Raw genomic sequence first — 20,722 nt, 5'->3', positions numbered from 1 at the left:
GGTCCCACATCGCCTTGGACTTCGTGACGGGCCTTCCCCCTTCCCAGGGGAACACGGTGGTTCTCACCATTGTGGACCGCTTCTCCAAGGCCGCCCATTTCGTTGCCCTGCCTAAGCTCCCCACAGCCAAAGAAACTGCCGACCAGCTGACCAGTCATGTCTTCCGACTCCACGGCATCCCGGTGGACATCGTGTCCGACAGAGGGACCCAATTCACCTCTCAGGTATGGCGGTCTTTCTGCGACAGTTTGGGGGCCACGGTCAGCCTCACGTCCGGGTTCCACCCACAATCTAATGGGCAGACGGAGCGGGCCAACCAAGACCTGGAGTCGGCTCTACGGTGCACAGCCTCCGCCAACCCCGCGACCTGGAGTACTCACCTGCCCTGGATAGAGTACGCTCACAACTCCCTCGTGAGTTCCGCCACTGGTATGTCCCCCTTCGAGGCATCGCTGGGATACCAACCCCCTCTCTTCCCCACGGAGGAGAGGGACCTCGCCGTCCCGTCTGTTCAGCGCCATCTCCAGCGCTGTCGCCGGATCTGGAAGAAGGCCAGGGCGGCCCTTCTTCGGGCTGGAGCGCGCACTAAGGCGACGGCCGATCGCCACCGTGTCCCGGCGCCCGTATACCAACCTGGCCAGATGGTTTGGCTCTCCGCCAAGACGATCCCGCTGAAGACGGACTCCCGTAAGCTGTCCCCCCGATTCCTGGGACCGTTTAAGATCATGAGGATCATAAATCCATCGGCGGTGCGCCTCCAGTTACCCCCGTCTCTCCGGATTCATCCGACCTTTCACGTCTCCCAGGTTAAACCAGTCCGGACCAGCGACCTGTGCCCTCCGGCCGATCCCCCACCGCCCGCCCGAGTCATTGACGGCCACCCGGCGTTCACCGTCCGCCGCCTGATTGACGTTCGTCGCCGTGGTAGGGGCCTCCAGTACCTCGTCGATTGGGAGGGTTACGGTCCGGAGGAGCGATCCTGGGTGCCCAGGGCACGCATTCTGGATCCCGACATGGTGAGAGACTTCCACCGCGCTCATCCTGACAAGCCTGGGGGTCCACCAGGAGGTGGACCTTAGGGGGGGGGTACTGTCATGATGTCAGTTTTCCCTGTCCTCCCGTGCTCTCTCCCCCTCCCCTACCTGTGTGTCTGGAGCTGGGTGGAGTGCCTGACTCCTCCCGTGCACACCTGGGGTGCATCAGCCTAATCACCACCACCTGCTGCTGAGTACAAGAAGGCTTGGCAGTCTACACTCGGTGCCAGACCGTCCGCGTGTAAAACGTGAATGTTTCTTGCTAAGCTTTGTTATATGGTACTTTCCTGCAAATGCTCATTTGGATTTATGCACCCTCCAGATTCCTGCCTCTACTCGCCCAGCTCCTGCCGCCACGTTCCAGTCCCGGTATCGCTTCCAGCTCGTCTTGTCTCCTGCTCGTCTCGTCTCCTGCTCGTCTCGTCTCCAGCTCGTCTCGTCTCCTGCTCGTCTCGTCTCCTGCTCGTCTCGTCTCCTGCTCGTCTCGTCTCCTGTCCGGTCCTGGTCTCTGGTTTGTCACCCGCTCCCCGCTCTGGTCTTCGTCTGATCCGCCTGCCCTGGTACCGCACCTGCTTCTATCCCCGTCCTGGTCCTGTCCTGCCCGCCTCTACCTGCACCGCACCCGCCTGACCCGTCTCCCGCTCCCCGGTTCCTGTACCTGCTCTTGTGACCTGTTTAAAGACTGCATTTTCACCGCTGTAAATAAACACTGTTAAAACTGCTCTGGTCTGCATCTTTTGGTCCTATCCGCACCGTTCCGACACTTCTAAACCTTTTGTCCACAAACTCCTACTTAACTAATGTAAAACTGTGAGACATATTTACTGCAGTTACTATCCCATTGAACCAAGTCATAATTAGACATTAGACAAAACATTCCTGTCATATGCACTTTAAATTACCTTTCATTTGTGATACATTGTGTAGCCGTACTCTGAGTTCCAGTAAAACAGATGACTGACTCGAGCGTATTGCCATGGTCTTGGAGAGGGTCTTGTGAGCATTCAGTAGTAAACACATGAATGGGAAAATCAAAGCATAGCACTCGGACACGGATGAATAATAGACGTGGGCTTCCGAGCTTCTGATGCTGAACTGGCTGTTGTACAAGGAGCTATAAATAGTGTGTGCCCTGTCCACTGCTTTGTGTGGGCCCTCACTGTGGAGAGGAGGAGTGCTGGGTTTCAGAGCATGGACTGGAGAAACAAGTAAAAGCTAAAGGTCAATATAGCCTAATACACATGAAAAGTGCCCCGTGTTATAATGACAAACTGCATATATAAATGGACATAGCTAACCTGCTACCCACCGCATTCCAAATACAAGGCCTCCATTGACATTTTACTCTTAAAATGTGTCCATAACTCAAGATATGAACATTAATAACAGATAAATGAGGAGCTTTCTTTTCCTTTTTTCCGTTAGCATTAGCAACAGGTTTGATTGACAGCATTGCTAAGCACCCGTTCCCTGCTAAACCAGCAGTGCGGGTGGGAAGGGGCGTTATCTTCAACAGCCTCGCTCCGGATTAGCTCTTTAGTTGCTATAATAAATCGCAGTCGAAATTCCTAATATGCAACTTGGATCCAAATTCGTCCCTATAACTGCTAGCCTCTGCTCTTCCTCTGAGCTTCATTTGATTATAGCCGAATGCTATGGGTGACGTCACACTCCCTTAGTCCACTTCTTTATACAGTCTATGGTTATAATGTTGTTCCATCATCAAAAACATGCCCGAGGAGGTTTTAGATGTCATCCATGCATGTTTAAGTACGTTTAGCAATCTCTCCTGGGCCCTTTTCGAACACCTCTGGCTTCTCCCCCAGAGGAGTTATAGGATGTGTGTGGGGAGAGGGATAAATCAGAAGAAACTGGATGGATGGAGGAAGCCGGAGTGCCTGAAGGAAACCTACACAGGCACGGGGAGAAACACGCAAGCTCCGCCCACGCAATGATCCCGGACATCTTGGTTTCAGGCACATCATACCATAATTTGGGGTTCTTAACCTTAGCATTGGAATTTTTTAAGTAAAATTGAATAAAAAAATATGTGGCAAGAAAAATCCTGAAGGCCTCTGATGGATTAAAATACAAGTTGTAAAAGTTTTAGGTGTTTAACATAATGACTGCACTGACACTGTTAACATATGACAGCATTTGATGAAATGATGAAATCTGTGGATGCTCTGCCCACTTCTTTCCTAAGTTTATAAACTGAAAGAAAATGGCAACTTATTGACAAAGAAATCCATTGTTCTGGTGGCCTTGGTTAACCCTGGTCACTCATGACACTCGCACTCTCTAAATGAAGTTACAATTAAATCAAAGAACAAAAGAATCACTCAGAAAAGAACAAAAAGGAACAAAAGAATCACTCAGAAAAAAAGAACAAAAAAAAAACACTCAGTCCAAAAAAGAACAAAAGAATCACTCAGAAAAGATGAAAAAAGAACAAAAGAATCACCGCAAAGTCCAAAAAGAACAAAAGAATCACTCAGAAAAGATGAAAAAAGAACAAAAGAATCACATTAAAGTCCAAAAAGAACAAAAGAATCACTCAGAAAATATGAAAAAGAACAAAAGAATCACTCAGAAAATATGAAAAAGAACAAAAGAATCACTCAGTAAAGTCCAAAAAGAACAAAAGAATCACTCAGAAATGTCCAAAATAGAGCAAAATAATCTCTCAGGAAAAAAAACCACAAGAGTCACTCAGAAAAGAACAACAACAACAAAAAAAACACTCAGAAAAGAACAAAAAGGAACAAAAGAGTCACTCAGAAGTGTCCAAAATAGAGCAAAATAATCTCTCAGAAAAAAACACAAGAGTCACTCAGAAAAGAACAAAAAAACACTCAGAAAAGAACAAAAAGGAACAAAAAAAATCACTCAGAAAAGTCCAAACTAGAGCAAAAGAATCACTCAGAAAAAAACTGGATTCACTCAGAAAAGAACAAAAAAGAAAAAAAAACACTCAGAAAAGAACAAAGAGGAACAAAAGAATTCCCTCAGAAAATACATAGTTTGAATATTTCCAGGATTGTTGTGTCACAGGTAGAAACCCTGAATCATTTTCTTGTCAATGATCATTTTTAAGAGGATGATCCAAACCTTTCTACATGAAGATATTATTGTTGTTGTTCGTCACCTTCCAGGAATGTTCCACAAATGGCCAAAAACTTAGAAATCTCCATGGATACAAGCAGGTTACTCCATAAAAAAGTGTTTTTTGTCAATAAAAATGAAATAAATGAAAGACAGCTACAGACATTTACATCGTAGCACTTTCATGAGACAAGAAAGTGGCAGATCCTCCATCAGAAAAGTTCCATAGTGCCCCTTTAATCCCATACTCAATATAATGAATACCCCATCCTTCAAACGTGCAATGAAAGCTTAAAGTTGCAGAGCTATCAAAGCGACGAGACTAAAGCACAATCTCATTAGAAGGCTTCACATTGATGGGCCATTTGATCAATTAACACATCTTTGTAAAAGTTCACTTACGGAGATTTATCCAAGCTGTAAAAGAGGAGCTTAATTCTAATGACGAAAGGCGGGACTTCTGACGAGTTTTCTGCCTGCTCTGCTGTACAAAACTGCACTGGCATCAAGATGAAGGAAGGGCATTCAATTGTGTTTGAAGATGAGTTCATTATAGCTAAACTTTAGCTTTTCAAAATCATGTGTAACCGATTTTTGTCCATGTATTTGAGCAAAATGTGTCTTGGCCCAGTACAGATATATTGTATTATATATATAATTATATTGTATTTATAATAAGTCTATGTAGTGTCTGCATTTAATTCTAAAGCATTTTATCATCTGTAAAACTTCACTCTGGTCTCTGAAAGTTGTGAAAAATGCTTATAAACTCATCATGGTGAATAATTAGGATCCTAGGATGCATTAGGAAAGTGAGGAGAGTCTTCAGCACCTTTAATGGCCCATAATATGCTGGAAAGACTTTTGAACTTTTACTTTACTTTCCTGTGTGTTGGAGCATTGCCACAAATTTGGTCTATTTCCTAAGATATACTGTATATATGCATTTTTTAATGTGTTTATACTATATAATATGCCAGATTAAAGTTGGGTACCTCAGTTTATAAATCCTTTATGACATTAACAGGGAAATAGCAATACTAAAACAGAACCTGTGCGTTTGCAACAAAAACAAATTGTTATGTAATCAGAAAACAGAATGAGCCTCACATGAGTCTCTCATTTGTAATCCAGCTCATATAACCCTCTCTCTGATCTGAATCGTCTCTTCCAAAACCTCAGCACTTGCAGCCAGTTATGACTCAGTGCTAGTGCAGCCTCTGCAGCTCAGGGACTGAATTCTGGAGGTTCTGAGTTTTAACATGAGGCCTGTTCATATACTGAGAATGACAAAAACTAGTTTGTGTCTATCTGCAGGCTAAAGAAGATATACTGTGCTTGAGTCTGCGATATAGTTATAATCTCTGCCTCCCATGGATCATTAAGTTATAATTTGGACATTTTAAGAAGCAATATTGGTATAAAATGACTTAATAAAAGAAACAAGCCTGCTGACTTCCACGTTAGAAAATTGTGGAGATGACGCTGTAAAAGTCATAACTACAACTGATGGATAGCTGTACATCACACTAGCAAGCAGAATTTTTTTTTTTTTTTCATTTGTACCAAATGACTATGCGATCCTGCCAAATTCTACGTGTATCAAAAAGAAAGTGTATTTTCTAGTAAGTGGCGGTGAAGTATAGTATAAACTTTACTCAAACATGAATGAATAACTCTAAATACCGTTTCAAGAGGGTAAATGAGAAGGGGAAGCAACTATAACATGGTTAAAATCTCTAAAAAGGACAATTTTGCAGAATAGGTCTGCTTTAAGACACTGACAACCCAGACTCAGTTGTGATTGCAGTTTCTTTCTAAAAGAGCATGTCTACATGTATTTTTAAAGTAAATTACTGGACCTTTTGCCTTTTGTGATACGTTTGGGAGTATTGGACTGACAATTGCTCCTATCTTTTTCAGATCTTTCCCGTCTTCGCCGGCAAATCCAATTAGAATGAGTCAAAGAGGCATTGCATTCACGTATCTCTGTAAGTGATTCCTATCAAGCCCTTCCATCATCGTACCCCCCCATCTCCAACCCTCTCGTCCGACTGACACCCTAGTCCGGATCTCCGCTCTCAAGACAAACTCTGTTCCGCCAACTGTTTTAGACTGGGTAATGAAGGAGAACTGGTCTGTTTCTCCAGCTCTTTGCTCTGTACAAACAAGACGAGCAGAATGCGCAGTGTCTCAGGGTGTGACAAAGCAAACAAGAGCGAATTTGGAGTTGATTAAGTTGGATTCAAGGACTTAAGACAATGGTTTTCAATCTAGTTCCTCATTATAGTGTAATTACAGAATGGTGGGAAAGACAGTAAGGCTGTTGAAATGTGTTCAATACTTTGGCTGCAAGATTATATCAGAAAAGGGATGTGGGATATGACATTTTTTTTCTCATATTAATCAATCTGATATATTTTTTTTCTTTTCAAAAACAAAATTAAATCACTTTTAGTATATATACAGTGCCATTTAATGTAAAAAATAGACACATTTCTTCCTCAAAACACTGAACCAGACCATGTTACAGGCCAGATCTGTGAAGAGTTGACCCCGCTCACAGTAATAAGACATGTTTTTCATAGTTTTGAGCAATAGTAAAGTCACAGTAAGTAACATTTTACCCAAGAAACCTAAGAAAGACGGTGTTTACTCTGAGCGCACTTGCATCTCCACAAACCAGACTTTTATTTGGCCTGGAGGAGGGCTTTCTCCTGCTTGTTTCCATGGAAATGTTGTTTCTTTGCCTATAATCTTCCACAGTATGGCATAAAATGTATTTATCCCCATGGAGAATCTTCCCAAGTATGGTTTCCATGGAATTATGCAAGTAATGTGCCCCCTTCAGAAAGTTACATATTGTACCTTTAAATACTAAAATCATATACAAACATAACTCAAACTGTTTGTCAGATAAATTGCAAGTTTTTATTTTTTCAAAATCAGCCCTATTCACAGAGTCTGGAATCACAATACCAGCTTTACAATACCCACCTGAACATTTTTGTGCACTACATGCCCTGGATGACTCGACTGATTCTCTTTATATGCACACAGTACTCTGATTACGCCCAATGTCTGATTATAGTCCGATTTGTCTGGAGAGCTGGTCACACCACTCCTTACTTACTTTCATGGGCTTGAGGAATTTGGCAGTAGTGCTAAAGCTTTGTAAATGTTAACGATTGTTTAGTAGGCTAATTAGTACGGACACATTAAATTTATAGACATCTCGAACTTGTACTGTCTGTTTCTGTCTGGAACTTTATACAGATAAGAAGAAGCATACACATAAATAGTTGCGAATACACTTAGATTCACCCAAAAAAGGATGACTTGATAGGCAGCACAACACACAGACAGCACAACAATACTAAAAGTAGCATGAAAACTTGATTTGAGCAGGTATATTTTTTTTCTTTCCTTAAAGGTGTACCAGATTTTTCTGTCTTAATAAAGCAAAAATCGGCTTGCAGTTGTTTAAAGATATTCCTCAGTTACCTTATGCATTCTGAACATCCTAATTATTCACTGTGATGAGTTTATAAGCACTTTTCACAACTTTCAGAGGCCAGAGTCGAGTGTCACAATAAAGTTACCAAAAATGAGCATCCTAACAGCACACTTCCTGTTTCGCTATGAATAAAACTCTATAATTAGATGCAGACAGTGGATCTCGGTCTCAAGAGCTGCTTTTACAATGCATCTGTACTGAGGCAAAATCCACTTTGAAATTGAAGTATTAAAATAACTCCAGTTCATTCTTAATTCAAATGGGGAAGATGAGACAATGTCTATATGCAGTCATGGCCACACACAGTTAGTCTATTCACCTTTAGACAGTTTACACCCAAAATAGATTTAAAAACAGCTTAATTTAATGTCTCTGTTACTGTCTGCACGTGCTTCTGTTTCCACATAGAGTCTGGTGCCACATGGAGCAGAGGAGCAGACAGAAGAGGCGCTAACCAAAACAAACTGTCCAGCGTGGGAGGAAATGGGACAAAAAACATTGACTTTAAAGTACTTTTTTATATGAATCCAATCCTACTCATGTTAAACGACTGAATCTCATCTTATCTGGATTCAAATTGAATTAATTGGCCGGTTAATTAATGCTCAGCTTGGGTCTGTTTAGTGGAGAGGTCTACAGCCAATCCTCTGTCAGTAAAAGCATGTTGTTCACTGTTCATTGTATTATAGTGGTTTGATTTTTTTCCCCCCTATATATTAGAGCAAAATGAGTCTTGCCCCAGTACAGATATGTTGTATAAGCAGCTCTTGAGATCAAATAAGTCTGCTGTCAACTGTCTGCATCGAATTCTTAAGTGTTTTCTTGTCTAAGATAGTTTTTCTTAGCATTACCATTAGCAAAACTCAGAATGCATAAAGTTTTGTTACTTAAGTAAAAGTGCAGATACAGAGGTAAAAAGTATCATATGAAAAAAATCAACTTAAGTAAAAGTATTTAAGTACCCGTGTAAAAATGCATGTTCAGAGTAAAAAGTAAAAGTATTTCACTCAAGTGTTGTTAATTTGTTAGTGTTAAATGTAGTGATATTGATAAAAAATTGTACAGATTTTGGTCAACAGTAACTATACGTATCCATTTCTTAATTTTTCTTATGAAATTTGTGGTTTTATTTTTGTTTGCTCAAAGCCAAAGCCTGAAATCGCAATGTTAGTCAGGATGTTACCACGAATATATAAAAATAACTCCTCAAATCATATGAAAAGTACTTTTTACTTTTCAGTCCACTTCAAAAATGTAGTGGAGTAGAAAGTACTTATACCGGCTGTCAAATGTAGTGAAGAGAAAATAAAAAATATCCACTATAAAATGGACTTAAGTAAAGTACAGACACCTAAAAATTAATACTACTTTTACTTCATTACCCTCCACCACTGGAAATAACTCTGGACCACTGCAAACTGTTTAAAATGAACTAGTTCTGTTTTTCACGTTTAAGACAGTAAAAATCTGCCAACAGTGCTTTTAAATGTCAATGATTAACAGTCTGTCTCTCGGAAATCAATATTTTTTAATATCGTTGACAGTCTTATGTGTAAAAGATTTGATGTTTTATTTGTGTGTTTATACTGTATTGTATTCACTGTTCTGCTCTTAGTGTACTTCTTGTGCTGCTGCCTCTTGACCAAGTCGTCGTAGATTGGGTCTCAATCGATCTGGATAAATAAGGTTAGATGAAATTTAAAAATCAATATGAGGGAAAAAAATCATGATTTGTAATTTTTTTTGTCATATTGTCAAGCCGTTTTATTTTATTGAACGAATTTCACAGTTTACAGGCACGGAATGGGCGCTTGCCATTGAAACTTGACTTGAACTCGGAATATTAATCTTGATTTGAGTCGTTTTGTGATTTTACGGGTCCAGATTATTACTATTTCATGGTATTTCTGACTGCTTTCATCATATTAATTTATTACATTTATGCAAAATATGATTCCACTATCAGATACGATCTCGGGTCCTGGTGGAGTAGATATATCTTAGTCTCGTGTGAGTTCTTCGTTTTATGGCGTGCTTCAGGTCCGATTTTCCGAGTTCCGACTTAAAATCTGGAATGCCTCACGATCCCTGCATTTGGTGGGGATTATACTATGTGATTTTCCCTTTAGTTGCTCCCTACTGTCCAGTGTCCACCCGCTGCCTGTGAACCTGCTCCTAAACAGTTATGCTAACATTATGCTAATGTTGCTAACCTGTACACAGAGTTAAAGTCAGCAAAAGCAGAAATTCACTCTCAAACACGGCTTTATTAACTGTTAAAGCAGTAACGATGTCTGGGCTTCTAAATTAACTTCACTAGATCTGCGTTTTGGCTGATTTGAACACTGGTCATCCACTTTTACACTGTAACAACCAACAAGTTAGGACTACTCAAAAAAAATTATGAAACTGAGTACATCAAAAGTTTTGTGTAGGAAAAAATGCAGTTTTTGAGTTGACAAACTGTCTATCTTTAAGTAGTACACAGCCTAAAGGTTTAAGTAGTACATACCCTAAAGGTTTAATTAGTACACAGCCTAAAGGTTTAAGTAGTACACAGCATAAAGGTTTAAATAGTACATGCCCTAAAGGTTTAAGTAGCACACACCCTAAAGATTTAAGTAGCACACAACCTAAACATTTAAGTAGCACACACCGTAAAGGATTCAGTAGCATACACCCTAAAAGTTTAAGTAGCACACACCCTCCTAAACCCATCCTAAACAACCTAAAGGTTTAAGTAGTGCACACCCCAAAGGTTTAAGTAGTACACAACCTAAAGGTTTCAGTAGTATATACCCTAAAGGTTTAAGTAGCACAATAGCAACAAAGCAGGATAGTCCCAGTAAACCATTGTTAAATAGACAGTATCATTAAGGACTGAGCTGCAACACACAAATAGCAGAATGAAGCAATAATTAGCCATAGAAGAAAAATCTCCCAAATCTCCCCACTTTACCAAGAAAATGTACACAAAATGTATTGTTCCAGCTTCATATATTGAAAGATAAGTCGATATAGTAATTATAGTGACAGGTCTTGCAGAGTACAATATGGATTCTCCTTGTAGTTTAAAATAACTGTCTCCTCTGCCTCTGCTGCTCCTATTCCACTGTATTTGACACACTTGAAACACACACACTCACAGGGCCATAACAACAGAATATACAACTCCATATGTGATACCTCCCACTGGGATAAATGACAGTACGACTCTGGATAAGAAGTACTACAAAGGAGGTGCACAACTACTCACTCTAATACAACGTGATTAAACTGTGGGTCTGTTCCATCTGGACATAACCTGCACGAGCTTTCTCTATAAACGTATAAAATAGTTAACACATAATTTATTTAGATCGCCATGTTACTTTTTATGGTTTTGAAAATGCTAAAACAACGTAGTAAAATGTGTAGTTAGTTTCAGGTTTGTTTTTGAGTACTGCCTTCCTTTCCTCTCCGTGCTAAGTCGCTCCCCCTTCAGAGCGCTATCACAACAATAGGTACTGCGCATCACATGAGGTTTGTTAAGTTGTGTACAGTTTGGTAACATGCTTTTGTATATTTATGAAAAATTGCGGCGCAGGAGCATGGGTGATGTAGGATTGTGGGCTGAGTCTTGTACATGCTCGTACTGCTACCTTTATAGAGGATTCGAGTAGTGCCTGGGTGAGATCGCTAGATTACTCAAACATTCACAAATGGATTCATCTATACAAATTTTGTCCGCACTGATATAAAAGAAAACATGGAGGACAGGAGTACTTACTTATTCACAAGTATTTACTATAATACAGAGTGACTAAACAGTGGGTACGTTCAATCTGGGCATAACATATATAAGCTAAATGTTCTAAATAGAGATGGTATATCAGTTTACAATATTGGTGATATCGGAGGATTTCCCCAGATATCGGTCCAATATTGAAAATGTAGCCGATATTTGGCACCGATACTGGCCAAGTCTCTGTGTGCCAATGTGTTATTCCCAGTTTGTCCTCAGTGCATCAGATTTGTTTTTGAACAAACTATGAAAATATGAATTTATATCCCAGTAACTAAATTGTGTTATTATCTCTACAAAAGCAAAAAGTTCATTTGTAAACGTCACTACAATTTAAAGATCCTATATTATGCTAAATTGACTCTTGAGCTTTAAGCCATGTTATAATGTTTTATCTCATCAAAAACAGACCTGGAGTTGTGATTTGTTTCATTCACACACCTTTATTATTAGTCTGTCTACATCTCCAAACCTCAAAATGCTCTGTTCCACCTTGTGATGTCATGAAGCGGTAGTTTTCAAGTTCACAACTCTTTTTACCTTTAGTTCAGTAGAGATTGGCAATTCCAGGAAATGAAATCATCCAAATGATTCTAGTGAAGGTGTGTGGAGTTTAAAAACACAGTGGAGCCACATGATGACATCACAAGGTGTGTGAGTGTTTTCTATTTGAGAGAAGAACTCAGTCTAATGCAGGATTTGTGTGTTAAACATGTGTAAATGAAACAAAAAGCAACTCCATTATAACATAGATCAGAAAACAGCGTATGGGCCCTTTAGTCTGTACTATTTGCTTAAAAAAATGATATTGCTTCAAAAAATCTATATCATACCTTCCCTAGTTTTAAAATATGATTTGCTCACAGCAGCTAGATTTGATTCTCTAATTGTTCACAGCTGCTGGATTCCCATCTCTTATTGGTCAAAAAGTCATCTTCATATCTTATTGGGAAATAAGATACGTTATTATGGAGATCCACCCTGATGGACAGTGATCCATTAACCCTGAAATGACTTTGCTAACCCCTGGTAGCACAGGCCTCAAGTGACCTATGATTGGTTAATTGTCCTGTCAATCATCATCAGAAGTTGTGCTGATAAAAAAGTGCAGTTTAGTCTTGGCTGACCAGATTAAACTAAACCATGGGTGCACAAAATAAATATTACAATACACTGCACAGAAGTCAGGTATTTTTAACAACATTGTCGGGTTGTCGAAAGTATCAAAAATCAGATACTAATCGATTCTAAAACTAGTACGAAACTAGATTTGAACAAGTATCGATGCTAAAAAGTCACATTTAGCTGCTTATAAAACATAAAGCATTATACATTTATTAGTGTACAAAGTCAGGCTTCAAAATTACACATTTACAATGGTAATGAGTATTTAATTCATCAAATTTGAGTTATTCAGCATAATACGTATAATTCAGAAATCCCTTGGTGAGCTACTTGGAAAGGGGCGGAGAACTACTGGCTGCTTTAGAATGATCCTGAGCTGTATAAAAGTATAAGACCACACAGACTAGTATAGACCTATGGACCACTATGTACCTGGACCACTGAGGGATTACACAGATATAAGGCCACATGGGAATATAAAAGAAAGTAATTAATCTAAGCTTTACCAAATAATAGAAAATGTAATGACAACACTGCAGAGCAAGTGGACCAACAGTGTGAATGAAGTACTAGGTTATATAATCCATGTATGTAAATGAGCTTAGATTAAACTATTGAACTTTAGCAGAGCCTGTTTGAAATGCCCAGCGTACAGCGACTGGCTCCACTGTGGCCCTTTAAAGAGGCCTACGGTGGAGGCGACTCATGCTGAAAACAACACGTCGCCATGGTTACCGATACAGAGCATTTGTTTGGTGCACGGACCCTGGCACAGCCCCTGTACTACTGCAGCTGATTCATGTGAACAGACAATGGAGGGACTGTGAGCATCTAGAATCCACCAACAAGTCAGTGTGTGCTTCAACATGGCTCGTATAAATCACATAACTAGAATAATCAGATAATCCAAGAGTGATATCTGTTTTCGGGGGTAACTGTTGTATTTGTAGCATTTCAAATCGTCTCTTTCATGTTTATTCTTTTTGCATTTTTCTAGTCAAAACCTGCACAGGTGTGATCATCAGAGAAATCAGATTACTCAGATCAGATGGAGCTGTTTACATGTTAACATTTCAATAATCTGATAACTCCAGAAATCAGATCATGATCAGATTGTGGTGTGAATGTGAACACAGCCACTGTCAAACTGCTCTTTTACATCACAACTAAATAATAAAAAAAGAAGAATATAGTTATTTTGGTTTTATCTTTTTAATCATTTTTAATTAAATCAACCTTACTTACAAAAATCTTACAAAAATTCTAATTTAACTGAGCAATTTTGTCAAAACACCATAAGTACATGTTAAATAGTGGAGGTTTATCCTGTTAGTGTGAAGGAGGCTGCTTTTGTACCCGTGATGTGGCAGTGTTGCTGTTTTTTGCGAGTGCATTTGTTTTCTGTACCTGAGCATGAGCAGTATTGTTGTTGTGCAAGGGTGCGTTTGTTTTCCACACCTGTGATGCTGTGATATTGTTCTTGTTGTCTGAGGGTCCAGTAGTTTTTCATACCTGAACATGAGCGGTGATGATGTTGTTGTTGTTGTTGTTGTGTAAGAGTGCATTTGTTTTCTCTACCTGAGCAGGAGCAATGATATTGTGCTTGTGTGAGGGTACGTTTGATTTCTTTACCCGAGCAAGACCAGTGATATTGTAGAGGTTGTGTGAGGGTATGTTTGTTTCCGTACCTGAGCATGAGCAGTGATGTTGTTGTGTGAGGGTGCATTGGTTTTCCACAACTGTGATGCAGTAATGTTGTTGTTGTGTGAGGGTACGTTTGTTTTTCGTACCTGAACATGAGCAGTGATGTTGTTGTTGTGTGAAGGTGCGTTTGTTTCCTGTACACAACCAGGAGCAATTACGTTGTTGTTATGTGAGGGTACGTTTGATTTCTTTACCCGAGCAAGACCAATGATGTTGTAGTGGTTGTCTAAGGGTACGCTTGTTTTCTGTACCTGAGCATGAGCAGTGATGTTGTTGTGTGAGGGTGCATTGGTTTTCCACAACTGTGATGCAGTAATGTTGTTGTTGTGTGAGGGTACGTTTGTTTTTCGTACCTGAACATGAGCAGTGATGTTGTTGTTGTGTAAGGGTGCATTTGTTTTCTGTACCTGACCAGGAGCAATAATATTATTGTTGTGTGAAGGTAAATTCGATTTTTTTATCCGAGCAAGACCAATGACGTTACAGTGGTCCTGTGAGGGTACGTTTGTATTCCGTGCCTGAGCAGGAGCAGTGATGTTGTTGCTGTGTGAAGGTGCGTTTGTTTCCTGTACACAACCAGGAGCAATTACATTGTTGTTATGTGAGGGTACGTTTGATTTCCTTACCCGAGCAAGACCAATGATGTTGTAGTGGTTGTCTAAGGGTACACTTGTTTTCTGTACCTGAGCATGAGCAGTGATGTTGTTGTGTGAGGGTGCATTAGTTTTCCATGCCTGTGACGCTGTTGTGTGAAGTTGTTGTTGTATGAGGGTATGTTTGTTTTTGTTCCTGAGCATTAGCAGTGATGTTTTTGTTGTGTAAGGGTGCGTTTGATTTCTTTCCCCGAGCAAGACCAGTGATGTTGTGGTTGTTGTGTGAGGGTACGTTTGTTTTCCATACCTGAGCGGGAGCAGTGATGTTGTGGTTGTTGTATGAGGGTACGTTTGTTTTCCGTACCTGAGCGGGAGCAGTGATGTTGTTGTTGTTGTGTGATGCCAGTGTCACGTCTTCATGAACACGGTCCATCAGCCACAGCAGAAACTCGAGGGCGTCGTGCTGAGCGTTTCCCCTGAACTGGGCTCCGTACTTGGACACTATCGTCTGAAAAACACAAGGTACAATCCTGGTTCATGCTGTAGCGGTTATTACTGTCTTAAAAAATGTGAAAAAACAGAACTAATTAATTTTAAATTGTCTGCAGTGGTGCAAAGTTATTCCTCACTTACCTTATGTATTCTGAGCATCCTAATTATCCACTACAGTATATTTATAAGCACTTTTCACAACTTTTAGAGACCAGAGCAGAGTTTTGCTGTCACGGTAATGCTAACAACACATTTTTTCCACATTTTGATTCTCGGATAAAAACACTTATACACTTTATAATTAGATGCACACAGTACACAGCAGACTTATTTTGACCTCAAGAGCTGCTTATACAATATATCTGTAAAAGACAAACAAGACACATTTTGCTTAACGCTGGAAAACAGAAATGGTTACAGTGATTTTAAAGCTTTTGATGGAGAAAGAAAGTCTGAAACCTGCTTGTCTCTGTAGAGATACTATTGCTGTGCCTGAAATGCTCCACAGTATGGTATTAAATGTATACATCTCCAGTGAGATCTGTAGAGAGGTGACTGTACTGTTGGAGGGTCTGTCACATGCTTGTTGTTGCTTTCTGTGGAATACTCTATGGTATTAAGGTAATGTGCATGTATTAAACTACAGATGTTCTTATTGTACCTCAATAATACCTGAAATATAATATAAATATATAACATACATTTTTCCCACAGATCTAACTTGTAACTTGGCCTGGTAGCATCATCAACTTGTCTTCATGGTGATGGATAAGTTTAATACCATACTGTGGAACATTTTAAACACAGCAATAACATCTCTGTGGAGAAAGGCGGGCAGGGGATAAACACCTCCACCAGAAACATACAGAGTTACATAGTCAGCAGGCTGTGTCTGGCCCAGTACCCCACAATATTTGTCCTAAATATACTTTTATATTACTCAGAATTGGTTCTTGTGAGCTTTAAGTCATGTTTTAATGTTGTTATCTCCTGTAAAGCATACGTGGAATTGTGTTTTGTTTCATTCACACATTTGAGTATCTCTGCATTATTAGTCTGTCTACATTTCCAAAGCTCAAAAAGCTGTGTTCCACCTTGTGATGTCATGAAGTGGTAGTTTTCAAGTTAACACCTCCTTCTTTTACCTTTAATTCAGTAGATTGGTAATTCCAGGGCTGAAATCATCCAAATGATTCTAGTGAACAGTGGAGCACTTCCTGTATTTCCACATGACATCACAAGGTGGAGTTTTTTCAGTTTAAGAGAAGAACAAAGCCTAAATATGCAGGGCTTGTATTTTGAGTCCTTTAATGGGCCCTTTCATGTTTTTTTTTCTTCTTTTTTATGTACATAAAAAAATAAAAAATAAATAAAAATGTAATCCAAAATATCCTATTGTGTATTATTTTCCTTGCTCGCGTTTATCAAACATACCCATATTCATAGGCTTAAATGTGCTTTCTCTTTGTAAACTTCTCACAGGCAGCAGCAGCAGCGCGTTGCACCTTCCCCGCTGCAGCCGACGTAATCCTCCTCTCCTCTTGAGACTTGTCATTACCTCTCCCACCTGATCTCATAAACACCACTTATAATGTTTATTTATCCTGCAAAGATCCACACTGACCCAGAGCTACTCCATCCCATCATTACCACCATAATAACTACCATTATCCTAAGCACCCAACGTCTGGCCCCGCTTTAGTTATTGCCGTCTCCGCGCAATGGTGATTAGCTAACTGTTTCTCACAAGTGACGTCAGCGTATGCACTTTTGTATGGGAAAAGACGTGAACCATAGCGGCAGAGTGGTTAACCATTAAGAACCAGCAGAGACCGGGTAAATATTGACTCAGTACCAGCTAGTGAGGTCTACTGTCGCCAAGGTGATAGTAATGCTACAACGAGACTACAACTAAACAGTGAAAAAGTTGCACGCACGATCATGAAATTATAGTCAGGGGTGGGTAGAGTAGCCAGTAGTTACTCAAGTAGGAGTAACGTTACTTCAAAATAATATTACTCAAGTAGAAGTACAAAGTAGTAGTGCCGGGACGTGACATCTGATTTATAATTCATTAATCCTCAAATTCTTTTATATAGTCGACATAAAGCTTTTGTCACCGCAACTTTTACTCAAGGAAGAGTACTGTCACTTTAAAATATTACCCAAGTAGGAGTAAAAGTGTACTAGAAATGTTAAATTTCAATAGAATGTTACTCAAGTAAACTTTTTGGATAATTGTGCTGGTAGTTTCACCACATAATTCTTTTTATTTTTACTTTAGAAATATTATAATGAAGTCACACTTGCTTTGACCTGAATGTTTCACAGTATAGCTTTAAAAATCTTGAAAAACATGTATTCTTACTGAGAGATCTGAGCTGTAACGGGGCGAAGTGGAATCACCTGCTTGACTCTATGAAGGTAGCTAGGTTTAAAGCCATACTGGGGGACATTCTAAACAAAGCAATAATATCTCCACCACATGCAGGCGCAAGAAATTCAAATTAAATGCGTTCTGATCTGAAATATGACGGTTTGAAAAGGTTTTGTTTTAGGCGATATATAGCCCCAAATAAATCCTCCTTAATCATGGTTTTGACCTTGGTTGAGTCTTGGTTAAAGAGGAGGTATTACACTTCAATAAGGTATTAATTGCATCCAGGAAAGATCCCTAGATTACTCAAACATGCATGAATGACATCTAAAACCTCTTCAAGCAGGTTTTTGATGAGGGAACAACGTTATAGCACAGTAAAAAGCTCCAAAAACATGATTTTGCATAATATTCTCACATTTTTCCCCCCACGTATTGTGTAACTTAATTCTTAGTACTTGTCTGCAGGCAGCTAGCTACTCAGGGGGTAAAATAAACATTCACCAGAACAGAACACTTCTAACGTACACCTGTAGTCGCTCCGTTGAGTTCAGTCATGGTAACACAACTACGCACAGTGAGGCCAATTCCAGTTCAATTTGATTGTTTAAAAAAGCAAATTTAACAGTAAATCTGATAGTTTATGTTGTCCTTGCTACACTCCAGTCCACGAGCCACAGGTGGTGCAGGAATGTGACCCGGTGCCAAGAATCCAGCAGGATTTGTTTGTTCTGCATTCAATCATCTGACCTGAGGACGAAGGACACGCTGATCCCTCACAGCTCACATGATCCTATGATATGATATGATATGCTGAACAGATTTGTATTCAACGCGTTTCAGAATGATGTAAAAGTAGGACGGATCCAGAAAGCCGTGTTTCTAAATGCCGGTACCAGATGGAACGTTAACTGTAATGTATTTTCAATGGGGCAGCTAGCGTTATCCTCCAAACATTGTAAACATTCAAAAATCCAATGTCAAGCAACTGACATCTGCTTGACCTCATGTGAGTAACAGAGCTTACAGCTTTTAGCACCGTTTTGCGTAGTTTATTGACGAAGCAAATAGAGCCAAAACAGCGACATTTTAGTTTAATTTCATCACAAATCCTACTAGCTTCCTCATAATTAATGGAATCAAAATGGCTGCGTGCACAACTATTCTAAAAGTCTCTCCAAGGACACTATCTACTCTCAATACTGTGAATTCTGAAATGTTTAAATGAAGTTAAAAACAATGACTCTCCAGTAAGTTATTTGCCTGAAATGTATTGTAGTAAAGGCTATTTGAGGTCAACGTAGAATGAGTGTGGACTTTAAAAACACAGAGGAGTACTTTCTTAACTACCCCCTAATGATATCACAAGATGGGGGATAGGAATACTCAGCATCACTTAAATGACACAAAAAACAACTGCAGGTACTAAGAAAATATTGTTTTTAGGTCATTTCCATGAGTTTGCACAGTTCAAGTATTGTTGACCCATTGAAATAATTGCTAGTTTGGCCTTTCATCACATCTTTTCATCAGTCATCTTGTGTGAAAGCTGCAGTGTTCAGACTACAGGCTGCTCTGACAAGCGTCCTGGCACCAGTAACTAACCACAATTACTTCATTGAAAAAGAAAAAAAACAACCTATATACCAGATTTTTACTGCCTTAAAAACAGAACTAGTTTAAACAGTTTGCAGGGGTCCAAAGTTATTCCTCACTTTACTCCAATTTTGAGAATCCTAATAATTCACCATGATGAGTTTGTAAGCGCTTTTAACAACTTTCAGAAACCAGAGTGAAATTTTGACATCATAGTAACGCTAACAACAACTTGCTTGCTAGCTGTGCACATTTGGCTCAAAACCATGAATCAGGTACCAGCCCTTTAAATGGTAAATACACACATTTTTTTCCACCTTCAAGGCCCTCAAAACACTCTACATCAAGGAAACACTCACCCACCCACACACACATTCATACGCCAGTGTACACAGAGACTGGAGGAGAGGGAGATTAAGTGTCTTGCCTAAGGACACAACAACATCATTCATCTGTGGGAGCTCAAATCTCACCGCCAACCTGTGGATCAGTGGATCTAACCAGCTCTACCAAGAACACCTTTCTTACTTCACTGACAGCTGATATTGCTATGGAAAAATGGAAAAAATACAAATAAAACTAATCAGTAAACAATACTTTCAGATTATTTTTAAAAGGCGTGCTATGTAACTTTTTGGGTGAGGAATCTGCTGCTTGCTTGTCTCTGGAAATTATAGTTCAACCTGTTTTGTCAGTGTCAGTATGGCATTACACCACGTTCCAGACTATTATGAATAATTCTGTTTAGGGGTCATAAAGGTAATTATTTTGTTTTCCAGTGAAACTCATGGATGGTATTGTGTCTCAGGGCTCTTTGGGTCAGTGAAATCAATCTCAGACACATGTGCCGATTAGTCTACCAGGTAAGTCCAATTAAAGAAAAACTACTGAGGACATTCCACATTATTAAGCAGACCATCATTTTCAAGCAATATGGGAAAGAAAAACGATTTCTCTATTGCCGAAAAGCTTGAAATTGTTGAATACCTTGGATAAGGTATGAAAACCATAGATATTTCACAAAAACATAAGCGTGATCACTGTACTATTATGAGATTTGTAGCTGATCTGGAGCACACATGGATTTGTGCAGATCAAGGCACAATGAGGAAAGTATCTGCCAGACAAATACATCAGATTAAGAGAGTAGCTGCTAAAATGCCATTACAAAGCAGCAAACAGGTATTTGAAGCTGCTGGTGCCTCTGGAGTCCCCCGAACATCAAGGTGTAGGATCCTCCAGAGGCTTGCAGTTATGCAGAAACCTTCTATTTGGCCGCCCTTAACCAATTCTCACAAGCAGAAACAGCTACATGAAGACTAATTTTCAAAGTTTTGTTCACTGATGAGTGCTGTGCAACCCTGGATGGACAGCTGGATGGAGTGGTCATCAACA

General features: G+C 39.8%; 1 protein-coding gene across 1 annotated transcript in view; it reads right to left on the bottom strand.

The window, feature by feature from the left end:
* LOC117375315 (ubiquitin carboxyl-terminal hydrolase 43-like) overlaps positions 1-20,722 on the bottom strand; it is a 105,905-nt gene that overhangs the window by 79,151 nt on the left and 6,032 nt on the right. Inside the window, exon 2 of the mRNA XM_055223784.1 lies at positions 15,227-15,370. Within this exon, the coding sequence (XP_055079759.1) occupies positions 15,227-15,370 (144 nt within the window). The remainder of the gene's footprint in view (positions 1-15,226; positions 15,371-20,722) is intronic.

This window comes from Periophthalmus magnuspinnatus, chromosome 8, assembly GCF_009829125.3.
Source record: "Periophthalmus magnuspinnatus isolate fPerMag1 chromosome 8, fPerMag1.2.pri, whole genome shotgun sequence".
NCBI classification, from domain to species: domain Eukaryota; kingdom Metazoa; phylum Chordata; class Actinopteri; order Gobiiformes; family Gobiidae; genus Periophthalmus; species Periophthalmus magnuspinnatus.
Note: the sequence above shows the minus strand (reverse complement) of the source record. Positions and strands in the feature narration are given on the sequence as shown.